Source organism: Pongo pygmaeus, chromosome 7, assembly GCF_028885625.2.
Source record: "Pongo pygmaeus isolate AG05252 chromosome 7, NHGRI_mPonPyg2-v2.0_pri, whole genome shotgun sequence".
In the NCBI taxonomy this organism is placed as follows: Eukaryota; Metazoa; Chordata; class Mammalia; order Primates; family Hominidae; genus Pongo; species Pongo pygmaeus.
Window position 1 is genome coordinate 133,050,272 of NC_072380.2, and position 17,430 is coordinate 133,067,701.

The window sequence follows — 17,430 nt, forward strand, 5'->3', positions numbered from 1 at the left end:
GTAGCACATGCCTATAGTCCCAGCCACGTGGGAGGCTGAGGTGGGTGGATCGCTTGCATCCAGGAGGTCAAGACTGCAGTGAGTCGTGATTGTGCCACTGCACTCCAGCCTGGGTGACAGAGCAAGACTGTCTCAAAAAAATAAAATAGTTTATTTCAACTTATATCAGCACTAATTTGTATTGTTTAGTTAGCAGGTCTAAGGACCTGTGTATGTGTGTGTAAAGTAATCTGTATCAGGGTTTATCAATACTAACATTTTTGACTGAAGTGAAAGAATATAAGTAGTAGTAAAAATAAAAATACTAACATATATCAGGATTGGACAGCAATTATAATAAACAACCCTAAAATCTCAGTGGTTTAATGCAATAAAATGAAATAGAATGAAAGTTCATTCATTGCTTGTTCACAATCCAGAGCTGTCAGCAAGGGTGGGTGGAGGAGTGGGGGTAAGGAGTCTCTGCTCCACACAGTCATTTAGGAACTCAGGGTCTTTCCATCTTGGAACACTCTCATCTTCAACATTTGGCCTTTAAGGTTGCTCCAGAGTGAGAAAATAAAGTGTAAAATCACCCACTGGAAATTTTTATGAGCTAAAAACTCATACTAGCCCCCTGAAACTGGCCCCTTTTCATTGGCCAGAACTCAGCCATGTGGCTCCAGCATAATTGCAAAGAGGGTGCAAAACAGCTAAGCAATGTGCCTAGGGAGGAAAGGAAAGCCACAAATATTGGTGAGCCCATGCATCCCCTGCCTTATCTGGTTTCTGACTTGCTGGCATTCTGAGGTTGAGAGTGTGGCAAAGGGCCTTGCTGACCCGTGTTTCTCCTCCACACTCATCCTACCCCTGTGTATTATTATTCTCGCACTGCTAATAAAGACATACCCGAGACTGGGTAATTTATAAAGGAAAGAGGTTTAATTGGCTTATAGTTTCACATGGCTGGGGAGACCTGACAATCACGGCAGAAGGCAAAGGAGGAGGAAAGTGACGTCTTAAATGACGGCAGGCAAGAGAGCATGTACAGGGGAACCCCATTTATAAAACCATCAGATCTTGTGAGACTTGTTCACAATCATGAGAACATCATGGGAAAGACCAGCCCCTATGATTCAGTTACCTCCCACTGCGTCCCTCTCATGACATGTGGGAATTATGGGAGCTACAATTTAAGATGAGATTTGGGTGGGGACACAGCCAAACCATATAACCCTGCCTTTGCACCACCTCTCACACTCTCCCAACTCACACACCATTTCCTTTCCCTCAGCCTTATCATTTCTGTCTTTTATTTGACACCTTGAGGTAGGGAGACATAATGTGAGTCTGGACAGACCTAAAAGATGGATTTTCTCTCGGGCGTGGTGCCTCATGCCTGTAATCCCAGTACTTTGGGAGGCCGAGGCAGGCAGATCACCTGAGGTCGGGAGTTCGAGATGAGTCTGACCAACATGGAGAAACCCCATCTCTACTAAAAATACAAAATTAGCCAGGCATGGTGGCTCATGCCTGTCATCCCAGCTACTTCGGAGGCTGAGACAGGAGAATCACTTGAACCTGGGAGGGGGAGGTTGCGATGAGCCGAGATCGTGCCATTGCACTCCAGCCTGGGCAACAAGAGCGAAACTCCGTCTCAAAAAAAAAAAAAAAAAAAAAAAAGGATGGATTTTCATGGTAAAATAAGTGGAAAAGATGGCTCACTGGAAAAGTGGCAAGAATGTCAGAAAGGGAATTGGGAGAGTCTGCAAAGATGCCAGGAGAAGTTTGAGTTGGTTTGAGATGGAAAATAATTATTCCAATGGGACACCAATTCCGTGGTGAAAATTAAGTTTCTCCCTGTAGTAACAAGTGGTGTTTGGAAAAAAATTTTATGAAATTTTATGAATATGATAAAATTCAGATTGAAGATTTTGTCTTAAATTAACTGTTTTGGAAAGGCCAGCATTCACAATTAAGAGCTCTAAGCATTTAGGAGTAAGCTATCGCAGTTCTTATAGTTTTTTTAACACTTAACATAAAAATAACATACATATATATTCTATAATTTAGGAAGATATTTTTATAAAGAACATCACTTGCTTTCTGCCTTAAATCCTTCCACCAGGGAATGAGGAGCAAACACGTGCTCATTTGTAAGCTCGCGATGACACTCAGTAAATCTGTCCAGTAGTCAAAGCTCAATCATTGCCGCACGAAGTCCTCCCAAATCTCCTCCAGCTTACTCCTGAAGTTGCAGACTTTCAGATATTGTAGTACTCCTAATGAAAGACAGATCCCTCTGATAGAGATTCCCTGCCCAAGACTCTCTTAGGTCATGAAAGACACTAATTCATCTTTTCATCTGGTCCTTAATGACCAATAATGGATCCTCTTCCCATTTGTTAGGCTTAGTTTAGTAAAAGCACTTTTTGGAAGCAAGTTCTTGTTTAAGTTTGTAAGTGGCATTTCTTACGCCTAAAATTTTTGCACTGGACAATTTAATGGAGCCAACAGTCACAAAACCTTGCCAAAAACAATTTCCATGAAGAGTTTAAAGGCAGTGAATCCTTGGTAGTCCAGAGCAAGCAGTAGGATTTGACCCCCAAACATGAAAAGGAATTAAATGAGCCCATTCTGAAAGCCATATAAAGCAACCGCTTAGCTGACACACTGTGTTTCTTTTCGCCAGGGCCTTCCAGGAAAGGATGGATCCTCGGGACCTCCAGGACCACCAGGGCCAATAGTAAGCCTTTCCAGAAACTACTGGGACATACTCTGTTTTAAAGCACTTCATTTCTTTTGAGAGGTTTTATTTTGCCAGATCTTTTACCAGCAGCCATCTTCACTATAGTGTAACAACTCATCCCTTGATAGAGAACTCTCCCTAAAACTTTTTAGAAAGATAATATATCCATATTGCCCGATTATTCTATCTCTGAGCTATTTTGCCAGAAGATCACCTGCACTGACTTAGCTTTTATTAAATCACAAGTAAGGCTTGAATTTGAAAGAACCACACCTGATGTATAGTGAGGAGACTAAAAAAAGTCTTCCGTCCATTTTTGGGAATTGGGAACAGGAATGAGGCCCTGGTGATGAGGGGGAGGGAAGCTATCATGGTGTGTATTTGTTACTCTTGCTTAAAAGTTGGCTGTCATTGATAAGAATGTGTGATTCCTGACTTTGTTCCATTTTGCTACCTGTCTTCTAGGGCATTCCTGGCGCCCCTGGAGTCCCAGGGATCACAGGAAGCATGGGACCACAAGGCGCCCTGGGACCACCCGTGAGTATGCAGCAGTAGCCGCTCAGAATGTATTCCCAGTCATCAAGTTTATTTATGTGTTTAAATTTACCAGCCTTTCTGTTAGTCAGAAATGTTTATTCAGCACTGGACTCTATGGAAATTCATAAAGGAAATCGGAAAAGCTTCTAGGATAAAGATGAAGATCAGATTGTGCATATGTCATGGCTAAAGATAAATGGTCCCGACAGGGAATAATCTGTCATGCTTTTGCTTATATGCTTCTATTGCTTGCTATTCTGTATTTGGCTAAGCAAACTCAATATCATCTCTCCAGAGATTGGGTACAACAGCCATGTGTTAATCAAGCTGGGCTCCCAAAGGGAAAAATACAAAGCTTGGGAAATTCTAGGTTTAATGAACGTGAGATTAGATTTTTCTCTTCTAAATTCTACAAGACAGAATTTCCCATTAAAACACACACTCACACGTAAGTGAGAGGTGTTATAAGTGAAAACATAATGAACAGAACTCTTTACCTCTGATTTTTGTACTTCTAGTCTCTTAGGTTGGTGTTTAAATGTGATCAATGGGAGAAGAAGGGATAAGGTGGAAGAAAAACAAATTAACACATCTGGGCCTGTTTCTTCATTTGTAAAATGAGGTCATCGTATTACATGGCCTCTGGAGACATGCTTGGCGTCTTCTGGTCACATGCAAGTTGTTCCTTCTAGGTTTAGATATTAGTCAGAATTCTGATATTTATCTGTGAATTGCTAAGTCTGCATCCATAAACTAAAACATTGAAAAATGCAAAGATCTGTACGACTGCAAACACACTAAGAATGTGTGGAGCAGTGAAATCCGATGGATGAGGATGGAAGCATCTAGTGAATTAGATTCCTGTTACCACTTAACAAATTGCCACAATCTCGGTGGCTTAAAACAGCACAGATTTGTTATCTTACAGTTCCGCAGGCCAGAAGTCTGGCGCAGATCTCACTGAGTTAAAGGGAAGGTGTTGGTATTTTCTTTCTGGAGGCTAGAGGAGAGAATCTCTTTCCTGGCCTTTTCTAGCTGCTAAAGGCCTCCCATAGCCCTTGGCTCATGGTCCACCTGCATCTTCAAAGCCAGCAATGTTGCATCTCTCTGGCCTTTTTCTGCTGTAGTTACTTCTCTCTGACCACAGCCAGGAAAGGTTCTCTTCAGGACCTATGTGATTACATTCAGGCCACCTGAATAATCATAGATAATCTCCCTAGATAATTCCCAAATCCTTCACTAAGTCACATTTGCAAATTCCCTTTTGCCACATAAGGTAACATATTCACAGGTTGTGGGGATTAGGGCAAAGAAGTTTGAGGGGCCTTTTTTTTCTGCCTACCATAGTAAACAAGATGTAACAGAAATGTTGATTCTCATTCAGAAAGTGGCCTCTCTTCCTCTAGCAACCCAGATAATCTTGTTCTTCTTATTCTTGAAACTCATTTTAATAAAATTATTTCATCCTCAGAATCCTTTTCTGGACCATGATGCATATGAGACATATGTGGGTACACAAACCCATACAGGGTATGCACGTAAAAAATGCATCTTGATTTTAGCAAACACATCCTAATTTGCACATCCAAATAAATGCTATCCTTAGTAATCACTTTATACAGCTGTATCTTTATTCCAACTACAATGTCATTCAAAATACTTTTAGATCTCTTCTTTTTATATCAACCTAGTAATGGGTCACAGAAGAAAATCTGATTGCTTTATCTTCACACATCTTTTTTTAAATTCAGAAACGTGTTGCCGAGTATGACCCTGCGTCTAGAAACATACACTGAAACCCACATGTGTGAGCACATGAAAAAATGCATGCATACACACACATACACACACACACACACACACCTGTCTTCATTCTTTCACTGCAAGCTTATCTATTCATTTGATTCTAAGCTGTTTCATACCAGAAAAGAAACTTAAAACATACTCTCTGGTATTTGGCTTCAGCCTGCTCCCCAGAATGTGCTCCTGGGAACCAGAGTTTTAGAATACATCCACAGTGCCAGACAGCAAGGGGTCCTGGTCAAAGAAGTGGCCCTGACATGACCCTAACTAGTTGTGTAAGCCACATGCTCAGAAACTGCATGCCTAATCTGTTTCTCAGAAATTCATGGGAAGTTTTAGGACATGAAAGGCTTTGAGGCATCCCGAAGTGAAATTAGAAAACACCCAAAACTAGTTTAATTTGGTTAGACAATAAATGTATTTGTGCATGAGGTTCTTACTCTTACTAGCATCTCCTAGAACTAGTTTTTCCTAACCCAGGCAAGGAAAAAGCAAGGTATAGACTGATCCTGACCCAACAGGGAGGGAATGGGGAAGAGAGAAGGAAAGAAATGGAGGCTCTGAGAGCTTTGGGAGAGTTGACATGGGGCGTGGAGAGCTAGAGAGAGACCTGGAATCATTGAGTAACTATGATAGCACCCTGCTCACCCATCTGGCCTTTGGTGGCTCTGGATTAGACTCTAAATGTAGTATCTACATAAATACCAATAAAATTTCCCCACAAATAAAACACTTGTTCATAATGTTATTTTTGTTATAAATCAGCAGAAAGGGGCCCTCGATAGCAGCAGGAGGGGCCCTTGTGCCATTGGTGCTTTGATCAGGGGCAGAAACCATTTGGCCTATAAGCATCAGGTAGGAATACCACAGTTGGCTTGAGGATTTCCTCTCAAAAGCAAGTTGCTCTCAACTGTCCAGCCCAGACTTTTTTGGGCCCACTGGCTCCCAGATGCTTGCTGGCTGCCATACTGGCGTGACTGTGACAGCAGGCTCTGTGTCATGGTGTTAAGGCCTTGATTGATTTCCCATGGATGTCTTGTCTAGGAAGGCATGAGGGAAAGGGACCAAGAGGGACAGGCTGCACCGCTGAAAATAGCAACATGTTTCCTACAGTGGGTGCCAGAAACGCTTGCTTTTGTGCACTCTGCCTTCAGCTGCCAGCTCCCTAAGGCAGAATGTACATTGCTGCTGCTGAGGTCCTAATTGCTATCTAAGTTTTAAGCATTGGCTTAGGTACGATTCCTCCTCTGCAGTTGTTAGAGAGTGATAAAGCACACGAAAGAAGGAGCTGCTTACTGCTGGGGCCATGTGTTCAACCAGGTAGACAGGTCCAGGGTTACATCATTGAAAGAGCATTGCATTAGAAGTCAGGATACCTGGGTCCTTGATGTAGCCCTGACATGACTCGAAGTAGCTGTGTAAGCCACATCACTTGCACAAATCATCTAGCCTTTCAGAATGTCAGTTAACTAATTCATTCATTTAAAATATTTAGGGAATGAGCACAATACATATAAGATTACATGGTGGGAGGGGTCGTGAGGGATACAAAAGATCTCAATACATTTTTCTATACTCCTGAGAAATCCAGAGAGAATGATGTTTTTATACAAGAAGCTGTAATAAAGGGCAGAAAGTGTGAAATGCCTTAAGGCAAAGACAAGGAAATTGCTCTGAAAGCTCCATTAAGAGAGAGACCCCTAAGCTGAGGGGTGGGAGTAGCGGCTTCAGGAGCATTTTGATGAGATCTTAGAATATGGGTAGGAACCCCACTCACAAAGACAGAAAGATTGCATCACTTAGGTGGCAGTTGCCGAAAAACATAAGGCAAACACAGAGCACCCCGTCTCTGAACATTTTAATATTTTTCAATTCTTTCTCTAGTTCCATCATGACTACCGCAGTTTTATTTTAGGCCCTGCTTGCTGCTCACAAAGACTATCCCAAGAGGCTCTCATTGGCCCCCTGGCCTCTGCTTTAGCCCTGGTCTAGTCCATTCCCCAGCTGCCAGAACATCTTTTAGTGCAACTCCCACGTGTCACTGTCTGGCTTGAATCTCTTCCCTACCCCTGGAGGAAGGAGCCCAATTGTTCAGCACAGAGCTCATGGCCCTTTAGGATGGGCCCCTACTTTCCTTTCCAACTTAGATTACCATCCTCCCTTCACTTGGAGTTCAGTCACACATTATTTAAAGTTCCCGAAATATATGTCATACCATTTCACACATTTGTCTTCGGGGATGCTAACAACCTACAGGATGCTCTTTGGGATGCTCTTTTGCCTTACTGGGCTGCATTGTTTTTCACCACTTGGTGAGCCCCCGGCAAATCCTTCTTTAAGGCTGCACATCTCCTGTGTAAAGCCATCTGTCCCTTCGCTGGCTGTTAGGTACTGCATTTCAACTATTGATGTTTGTCTCTCCACTAAAAGGATAGTTCCTTAAGGACAGAAATTTTATCACATTCCTGTGTAGAGTCCTAGACCCCAGCTCAGTGTCTAACACACAGAGAGTACTTAATATGTATTTATTAAAAGAAAAAAAGAAGGCTGGGTGTGGTGGCTCATGCCTGTAATCCCAGCACTTTGGGAGGCCAAGGCAGGTGAATCACTTGAGGTCAGGAGTTTGAGACCACCCTGGCCAACATGGTGAAACCTGGTCTCTACTAAAAAAGAAATACAAAAATTAGCTGGGTGTGGTGGTGGGTGCTTGTAATCCCAGCTACTCAGGAAGCTGAGACACAAGAATCGCTTAAACCCGGGAGACGGAGGTTGCAGTGAGCCGAGATCATACCACTGCACTCCAGCCTGGGCGACAAAGCAAGACTCTGTCTCAAAAAAAAAAAAAAGAAAAGAAAAGAAAAAAGAAAAAAAGAAGATACGTTTATTTTCTAGTTAGGCTGATGTTCAGAGGCATATTAAGGCGTATTAGAAGAATATTCTTATAGTTTAGGGGTCAGGTCATGGAAGACGTTTCAAGCCAGCCTAAGATGTTTTGACTTTGTTTAACACACATCTTTAATATGTGGGACTTGAACCACAGGATCATTCCTCTTCCTTCCAGCACTAAAATTCGGTGAATCTATGAATGTAGCTACTGTATTTTCTTTTCTTTACATTTCGAGTGCTCCTAAAATTAAAGGAAAGTGTGCCACTTTTTCCTGCCTACATCTGCAGGGAATATGTGTTTTCCTTCAAAGCATACTTTGGTGGAGTTATGGGCCTTCACTTGCTCAGGAATTTTTATTTTGTTTTTGTTTTACTTTGTAAAAATCAAAGGAACGATGTCAGAGAAGTTGGAATAAAAAATAATTTCTTGCCATACAGATATTTCATTAAAAAGATCTTTCACTGAGACTGCCTAGCTGCATCCTTTGGCTACTTAATAACCAGCATCATGAGACTGAGTTTGAGGAATTTCAAGCCCAATTAAACACATCCATCCCTACATACCAAAAGGTGCCAACAGCTGATGCTCTCCATTTACCATGTCAATCAGGTTTGCACTATAATTGTGCTCTCTAGATTTGAGACATTTTCAAACAAGCCAGTTTTATAAATGATAGCAAGAATAGCAAGAAAACTGTCAAAAAATGTATTGGTGCAGAAATAAAATTATTCAAGATAAAATAGATTTTTAAAAAATGACTCAAGTTGCAACCTAATTCTGAATTACTAGAGTTAGTCTTTAGGCATGGTATCTTTGCTTGTTTTGCTTTATTTTAATTGAGAAAATATTATCTTCCCTGGAATAGAAGACATGAGCTGGCAGAATTGCTGAGCAGGGTTCTCTTTCAACAGAGCGGTAGAGTGTACTCGGGATGTGCATGGACTCTGGAGCCCACAATTTGGGTTCAGGTCCCTGGTTTTTTCACTTCCTTATTGCCTGGCCTTGGGCGAGTGACAAGATCTCTTAGTGCCTCATTTTCCGTATCTGGAAAATAGGAATAATATAGGGTTGTTATAAAGAATAAATGAGTTAATCTTATAGGAGTATTATAAGCACTAAATAAGTTAATCTTATAGGAGTATTATAATCACTAAATAAGTTAATATTATAGGAGTATTGTAAGCACTAAATAAGTTAATCTTATAGGAGTATTGTAAGCACTAAATAAATTAATCTTATAGGAGTGTTATAAAAATTAAAGGAATTAATCCTGCAGAGCTGTTATAAGGGTTAACTGAGTTAACATGCTAAGAACAAGGACAGTGCTTGGAACATGGTAAAGCAACCTACATATTAGCTACTAGTATTTAGATTGTCTTAATGTATTAAAATATGGAATATTTATTATTTGCTGATTTTTTTGTTTTGCCTCTAACACTTGAAAAGCTGTTTCCATTAAGGATTATTTAGTGGTAAGATGGTAGTTCTTTTCTCCAGTTGGTCCTTCCAGTAAACATTAATGTCTCTTTAGAGATCTGTCCATTTGTGAAGCCTAAGAAATGAGGGAAGAAGGCACAGCCAGTACATTTATTTCCAAAAAGAAATTGGGCTGGGGCAGGGGTGTGCTATATAAATCTTACTTTTGCAAAAAAATTTGAGAATGGAACGCCTCCCAGGTTCAAGCGATTCTCCTGCCTCAGACTCCCGAGTAGCTGGGACTACAGGCGCGTGCCACCACAGGCACGCGCCACCACGCCCGGCTAATTTTCGTATTTTCAGTAGAGATGGGGTTTCACCATATTGGTCAGGCTGGTCTTGGACTCCTGACCTCGTGGTCCGCCCAACTTGTGATCAAGACCTTTGTGATCCTCTCAAAGTGTTGCGATTACAGGCGTGAGCCACCGTGCCCGGCCATCTTCTGTCTTTTTTACAATCAGCGTAGTTGAAATGAAGCACAAATTGGCCTGCCATTCAAACTTGAAGTGAAATTCAGCCATTCATTCACTCATTCAGTTAACACACAGTTTTTGAAAATTTGCCACTCCCACGCACAGTCCTAGGACCTGGGGATACAGAAGTCCATAAGCTGGACACAGACTGCCTCATGGAACTCACATAAGAGGCCACAAATTGTGAGGATCTTCTTTCTCTGTAGAGGTTGGAATCCTTCCCTCTGAAGCCCAGACTTTGTATTTTTCATCAATTTCTGTTTCCTGTGCTCCCTGCTTCCAAATAACGACCATATCATGAGAGAATAACGTGTTAGACTGATAAGGGATCCCAGAGATCACTTCATTTAGTGGCCTCATCTTACAAAGAAACTCAGAGAGTTAACCTGGCTTGTAAGTCCAATGTCCTACATTCTTTGGATTTATGCTAATCCAAAGTATTAGAATAAAAAAATTTTAAACACACACAAAATTGAAAGAATTTTGAGTGAACACCACACCCATATATCCAACACTAAGATTCTAACATTATGTCTTAAAAAAAAAAAAAGTGTTGGCCAGGTGCAGTGGCTCACTCCTGTAATCCCAGCACTTTGGGAGGCTGAAGTGGGCAGATCACTTGAGGTCAAGAGTTTGAAACCATCCTGGCCACCATGGTGAAACCCCGTCTCTACTAAAAATACAAAAATTAGCCGGATGTGGTGGTGCGCACCTGTAGTCTCAGCTACTCAGGAGGCAGAGGCAGGAGAATCGCTTGAACCCGGGAGCCAGAGGTTGCAGTGAGCTGAGATCGTGCCACTGCACTCCAGTCTGGGAGATAGAGGGAGACTGTGTCTCAAAAAAAAAAAAAAAAAAAAAAAAAAAACATTGTGTGTGGGTGTGTGTCTGTGTGTATATGTGGTGTATGTTTGTGAGTGAGTGTGTGTGTGTGTGTGTGTGTATTGAATAGACATGGCAGGGCAAAAGAGGAGAGGAGAGAAGATAGAGCCAGGGTGGGCTGCTTATATCTGCACTGGAGAGTCAATCATTCATTTCTTTTCCTTTCCAATTCCATCTTCAGTAACAGCACATTTGTAGCTTGAAATCAGCTGATAGAAACACTTACACCTCCAAAATCAGGAAACACTACAAGTCAGGGCATTTTCCTTTTCTGGGAAGCCAGTTTACCTGCACATCATGGGATGAAACCAGAAGTTTGAATCTGGGCAACTGTTCACTGACTACAGATTTTGAAGAAGATACCGAGTTTGGCTTGGGACCTGTTTGAATAACAACTGGAAACAGTCTGACAACGTGGCAAATTCCATTAATAAATTCCATTCACTCTCCTTTTAGTCGAGACTATAAAAATGTTGTTCAATGAACATTGCCTCAGAGTTGAAACAAAATATGAAATCCTTCTGAAGACACGTGTTTTGCATTAGATGTATAATTTCATTGGAGGAACCCTGAAAATGCCATTTTTAAAGTAGATGCATTTTAATAACGGCAAGGTTTCTTATGGGTCAAAGAGTAGCTAAGCCACATAATAAAATAATAAATCAATTGAGAATTCACATAAATGTGAGCTCCCATATTGGGGAGAATTAGGGAGAATTGTGTGGCATCGTGCTGCACAGAAATCAGAGTGAAGCTCTGCGATTTCACTAATCTCATCTCTGACTTGAACTCCTAAATTGAGAGGCTATCTTTTCTATCCTTTTGGAGATATTCCTTTAAAAACTGAAACAATTTAACTATTCAGCAGAGATTTGTGAAATAAATTATGAAGGATCCTCAGTAGAGTACAGTACACAGAGTGGTGTTTAGGCTGGAAAGATGCGAAGGACCTACACAGTGAAAATATGTGTTACAAAGCAGTATTGTTGCTGCACGATTCCAATTTTGTGGCCAAAATATACCAAGTCTCTGCATTAAAAAGCTGAAGGGGTAGAATGCTTAAAAGAGCTTTTTATGTTTGGTGTGCATACTGGTTGCTGTCTATTTTCTGTTGTTGTGTAATGATTTTTGCTGCAGAATTACTGGTGCTAAGAAAAATGTCTTCATAAAATAAAAAAAGATGCACGATTATCACTCTTAGCTAAGTGCAATATCATAAGTAACTTGACAATTTTCCATTTGCACAGGGTGTCCCTGGAGCAAAGGGGGAACGAGGAGAGCGGGTAAGTATCCTGTGGCTCTGTTTTCTGGCCCCAGCTGGTTGCACGCCTTCCATTGCATAAGCCTGATAAAGGATCGTCATTTACTACCATTATTATTCATTGCTATTGTACCAGTCTCTGTTTCTCCCTTTCCCCAATTCATTAGACTGTGGCCATATTTTCCAGACATAAAATCCCTGTGGGCTGGGAGTCAGGAGAGCTAGTTTCTAGTTGCATATCTGCTACTATCCAGGTCAATGAACTTGGGCTCATTTCTTTAAGGATAAAATGGAGAGAAACACCCTCATATAATTTACAAAGTGGGTTTGATGAGAACGTTATATAATAGATGTGAAAAGGCTTCAGAAAAGTAAAAACTCTATACAAGTGACAAGTGGCAGCATGGCACTCCTGGGCTTCTTGATGCTCCAAGGTTCACACCCAGGAAGACAATGGCAGGCATAGAATCAAAGAACTGGCCCCCAAACTGAAGTCAGCTTAATTTAGGGTCATCTCTCTCCTTTCACCAATTGTGCAGCTGCTAATATAATTGTGCCATTGGCTATAGCAGAAACAGCAGTGGCCTTGGGCTCATCCAATTACCTCTGTGAAATCTTGGGCCGTGTGTTTAATGCTATTCAGCTATAAAATGGGTTTAACATCTTTCTTCTGGGTTGCTATTAGTATTAAAGGAGCCACTGCTCGAGAAAGTGCTGTATTTTATAAGCTCTAAAGAGCTATAAATCAGGCGTTAAATATATATGGGTTTGTTTCAAAACTATTAAATTTTTTAGAATGTGGGACCAGAAATACTTACTTGTGCTTGTTAATCTAATAAGGACTCCCAGGAACCTTGAACCATGAATATCAAATTGCTTACCCCTTCTCTGCATGCAGCATGGTGGTCAAACCCACCTGTTGCTAGGAGCCAAAGATCTCTGATGGGAACAATGGGGCAAGTCAGATCCACATCCTGGAAGTCCTGGTAGTGTGGCCGGCCTTGTAGCTGAGTCAGGAGTATGCTTTTTTTTTCATCCAGGGTGACCTGCAGTCTCAAGCCATGGTGAGATCAGTGGCGCGTCAAGTATGCGAACAGCTCATCCAGAGTAAGTATATAATGGTTACGGAGGATGTTCCCCATAACAAACTCTCATCCAAAAGACAGTTTGCTTTTCCCATGAGCGTACCACTAAGGAAAACTCTAAAGCATTGTCTTGGTGCAGACACATAAGACTTACAGATGACCATCACTGACCCATCAAAGAGATCATTACAGATTACCCTAGAGCTCTACATCGATGGTACAAAAGCCAAATTCCTTTGTGTCATTGGTCCAAGAACTGCCTGTTTGCCCATGTAAATTTAACTTCAGTGCCTGGATCAAATCTTCTATTCCTTTCTCATCTTTCCAGGTGGGTGGGATTTTTTCTCAAGTGTTCAGCACTTGAAAGCTGCCAGACTACATCTTCAGAAGCTATCTCAGAAAGACAATTTATGGTGTTGATTTTTATTAACTTGCAAGATTTAAATGAATATTTCCTTCTTATCCATTTCACATCCGTTACCTTCTGGCTAGCCTAAGGTCTTCTCATTTATTTCTTAGGGTGTTTATCAAAATACAAACACACACGTGGACAGGCTTGCTCCGACGTTTGATATGATATTATACTTGGGCTTTGTGCCAAAAATTACATCAGAACAAACTTGATATGACACCTGTCCCATTTCTTCATTTTACTTGAGCTTTTTGATAGCACTGTATTTCCGTGCCCATTTGCTTAGATCCCACCACTTTTTGCGCGTTTCCGCTCTGCCCACTGATTATATATTTTATCACAGTAATCTAATCAGAGGGTTACTAGTGTGGGCCGTTCTCTTTGCCAGTAATTTGTTCAGTTCCAGGAATATCTGAGGCCAAGCAGAGGTGAACTATCTCTCTCAACCCCACCCAGCTCTCGCCTAGCTCTGCTGTGCAGCCCTCTCACCCAATAGCACCCCCACCTCCAGGGCTGACATTACCCGAGTGGCTACCTCATTGGCTTGGGGTTATATTTATTTTAACTCAGGAAAGTTTGGGAGTTAGGCCAGGAAGCCCTGCAAATATCTAAGAAAGCTTTGTTGGCTAAGTCCAAAATTCCGTCTTTAATTCTGAGATAAATCCAAATCTCACCCTGGAGGAGGCATGGAGTTGAGATCTGCATAGGCTTGGAAGAGTTTTCATTAAGGCAAAAACATCAGGGCAAGCGGAGTATGAAGCTACCAACTTCAGACACAGTAGTCATGCTCCCTATATTTTAACGTTATTTAATTTTCTGTTATGTTGCCCAAACTATGTGTGTGTCTGTGAGAGAGAATTTACCAGTTAAATATAACTGTTTAAGTTTAATGGCAAAATAGGATCTTTAAAAATACATTATAGAAGAGAAATTGAACATTAATCATTTTGTACTGACATATTGTAAATAACCTGTATCTTGAATTGTTTTGTAGATTTCTGATTTCAAGTGTACAATGTAAATGAGCAGATAATTATTTTCAGAAAACTTAAGGCTTAAATCTTACTGTGACTCACTGACCACAACACAAGAAAGATCTCACGATACTTGCTGTCTTATTCTACTGTAGAATAAAAATCATGTGTAAATATCTGATTATTTAAAGCATGCCCTAAAAATCAAGGGTTCAAAATCAATTTTTTCTCCTTACAAATTCTCAGAATCTTGTGATTGACATCTAGGAAGTAGAAGTCATCAAGGGATTGGTTACACAGCAAAGCTTAAATGAGTCTATAAAATAGCAAGGCCGTGCCTGTCAATATACTAGAAGGAAATCAAAAAGATTGTATGCAACTTGATAAGCCAGGCCCAACCTACTCAGAGGCTGTATTTCTGGCACCTCAACCATCTTCCCTAACACTACTTCAGTTTCCTCTGGGATCCTTATTGTATTCCTTCAGCTGCCACTCAGAACTGGATTTATCAGTTAGCAAATAATTCCTCACAAGCTCACTTCTCTGGTTTTTAGTTCACAGTTGATCAGAATTATGCTAGGAAGAGTTACATGGGAAATTATGCAAGGCCAAAGTGATGACAGCTGGGAAAATGATGATGGACAGTCCCCATGTCAAAGGCAGAAACTGAAAAAGCAAATGAGGAAATGTCTCACCTGCCCAGGCAACAACGGACGTGCCTACTAATAACCTTGAGTCATCAGGAGCGGATCCCTACTTATAGTGACAATCCAATGCTTAAGGAAAGAATGCACTGAATGTATTTTAGAGTGAATTCCTTGAAGAAATTACTATTTTTATTTAGTTTTAAATATTTCAAAATGGATAAATAATAGTAAACTAGAAAATTCACTTATGTTGGGAAAACTCATCTCCTAATGATGTTGGAAAAATGAGACATCATGGTATCAAGTACTTTATACTTCTCATTAGTAACATATATCTGTATATATATTTTCCAGACATAACTGAGTTAAGGGATTGTGGGAGACAGTGCCAGATTTTTTAAAAACATAAAGCTAGTGGGAGTTTCTGCAGCTGAGACCCAAGTAATGGTTCCTAAAAAAAGGCTTGATGACCGAGAGATGAGTTGAGACAGAGCACTTGTCTGAGGATTTGTGAGCAAGAGGGTGGGGAGGCTTTGTGCGTTGTAGAAAAGACAAATAACTTGGGGAGTAATTGCTAGAGAAATGGCAGCTGGGTGAGGGTCTAGGGGTCAGATAAATGTTGAGGGTAAAGATGAAATTTACAACTTCTGCTCAATGATGTTTATTGAGATGCTGACGTGAGCTGCAGAATTCCAAACACATGAGATGCCACTTGACAACAGTCCAGCCCTTAATATCATCCAGAGTAAAACGTAAAAAAATGTTAAGCTGGAAATCAACATATGTCAAAGGGGTGTGATTTTTCCCTTGGTGGGTATCTAACAGAATTGTTTGGAGCCTTAACAAATGACACCCCTGGTCCTCTCTTTCCTTGTGTGACAGTTCACTGAATGCTGTCTTTATGCTTCATGCCTCAGGTCACATGGCCAGGTACACTGCCATCCTCAACCAGATTCCCAGCCACTCCTCATCCATCCGGACTGTCCAAGGGCCTCCTGGGGAGCCTGGGAGGCCAGGCTCACCTGGAGCCCCTGGTGAACAAGGACCCCCAGGCACACCAGGCTTCCCCGGAAATGCAGGCGTGCCAGGGACCCCAGGAGAACGAGGTAAGCTGGGCCCCTTCTCTCAGAGGAACTCCTCTGAGATGGGTGCAGGGAAGCAGAACATTATAGTGGTTCTTATACAAGGATAAAGTCTGAAACAATGGACTTAAATTAATTCTGCCCCATCTATTCTTCAGTTTCTTGTTTATTTATCTCTGAGATTGAGAAAATTGAGCAATCTGCCAAGTGATTATCTAGAGCCATATCTACTTATATGAAAGAGGAAGGTCAGAACCCCCAAATCACTTCTGAGAGGATTTGAGCTAATGAAAGAAAGATCCCCTCTAGATGCATGAAGTCAAAAGGTTGCCCCTTCCAGGTTGAAGAATTGGAAAATGATGCCGCCCTCTGACCAAACATGGCATCACACCAATGTTAAGGCAAGCAGAGAACTCACTCTGGTGATTTGCTGGTGCTTTATTTGTGCAGTGCCCAGACTGGGCAACAGTCAGTGGCAGTCCTGAGAAGAGTCATGAATTGTATCAGCATATGGTTCACATGTTCCTATATAGACCGTGTCAGCTCTAAACTTCAAATTAAAATACTGTCTGCAGCTCATCTTCCTATTATATCAGACAACATTTTATTTAATAGTTTCATGGGCCAATGTTTTGTCTTTCCCACTAAAGTTTCCTTAAAACAGAGATTCTACTTAGCCTTTTCTTCCACTATCTACAGGTCTTAGAAGTATGGTGTAATACCATGATAAGACTCTTTTGACTGAATCTATAGTTGACTAAGATCTTCCATTCCAGAAGCAGGTAAAGGAGATGTGGGAAGTCAGGGTTGCATATTAACAAGAAGAAAGTGATGGGAAAGAGAGACAACTCATCAGAGTATTTTCTAAGATACATTTTGTAGAACATAGACCTGGGGAAAAGCTAACTTTTACCTGTCTGCTCTGTGAGGCATATTAGTTTTGTGGGATGGGTAGGATATATTCCTTTTATAAAATTTGATTTAAAATACAGATTACAAAAACAGTATTTCATATTTATTTTGACTCATGCCAACAGGCCTTGTATATTTCTGCCTCTGCACTTTTGTACACATTGTTTTCCTTCTTTGGAAAAGTCCTTTCCTTCCTTTGTCTTCCATATATCTTACTCTTAGTTCAAGGCTCAGCTGTCTTATGCATGAAATTGTTATTGATCACCCCAGAACC

General features: G+C 41.0%; 1 protein-coding gene across 3 annotated transcripts in view; it reads left to right on the forward strand.

The window, feature by feature from the left end:
* The window catches only part of COL14A1 (collagen type XIV alpha 1 chain), a 241,791-nt gene that overhangs the window by 202,187 nt on the left and 22,174 nt on the right, over nt 1–17,430 (forward strand). For all 3 annotated transcript variants that reach the window (XM_063669039.1, XM_054497822.2, XM_054497821.2), the window contains exons 41-45: nt 2,672–2,725; nt 3,194–3,265; nt 12,031–12,066; nt 13,085–13,151; nt 16,080–16,268. In XM_063669039.1, the coding sequence (XP_063525109.1) occupies nt 2,672–2,725; nt 3,194–3,265; nt 12,031–12,066; nt 13,085–13,151; nt 16,080–16,268 (418 nt within the window). The remainder of the gene's footprint in view (nt 1–2,671; nt 2,726–3,193; nt 3,266–12,030; nt 12,067–13,084; nt 13,152–16,079; nt 16,269–17,430) is intronic.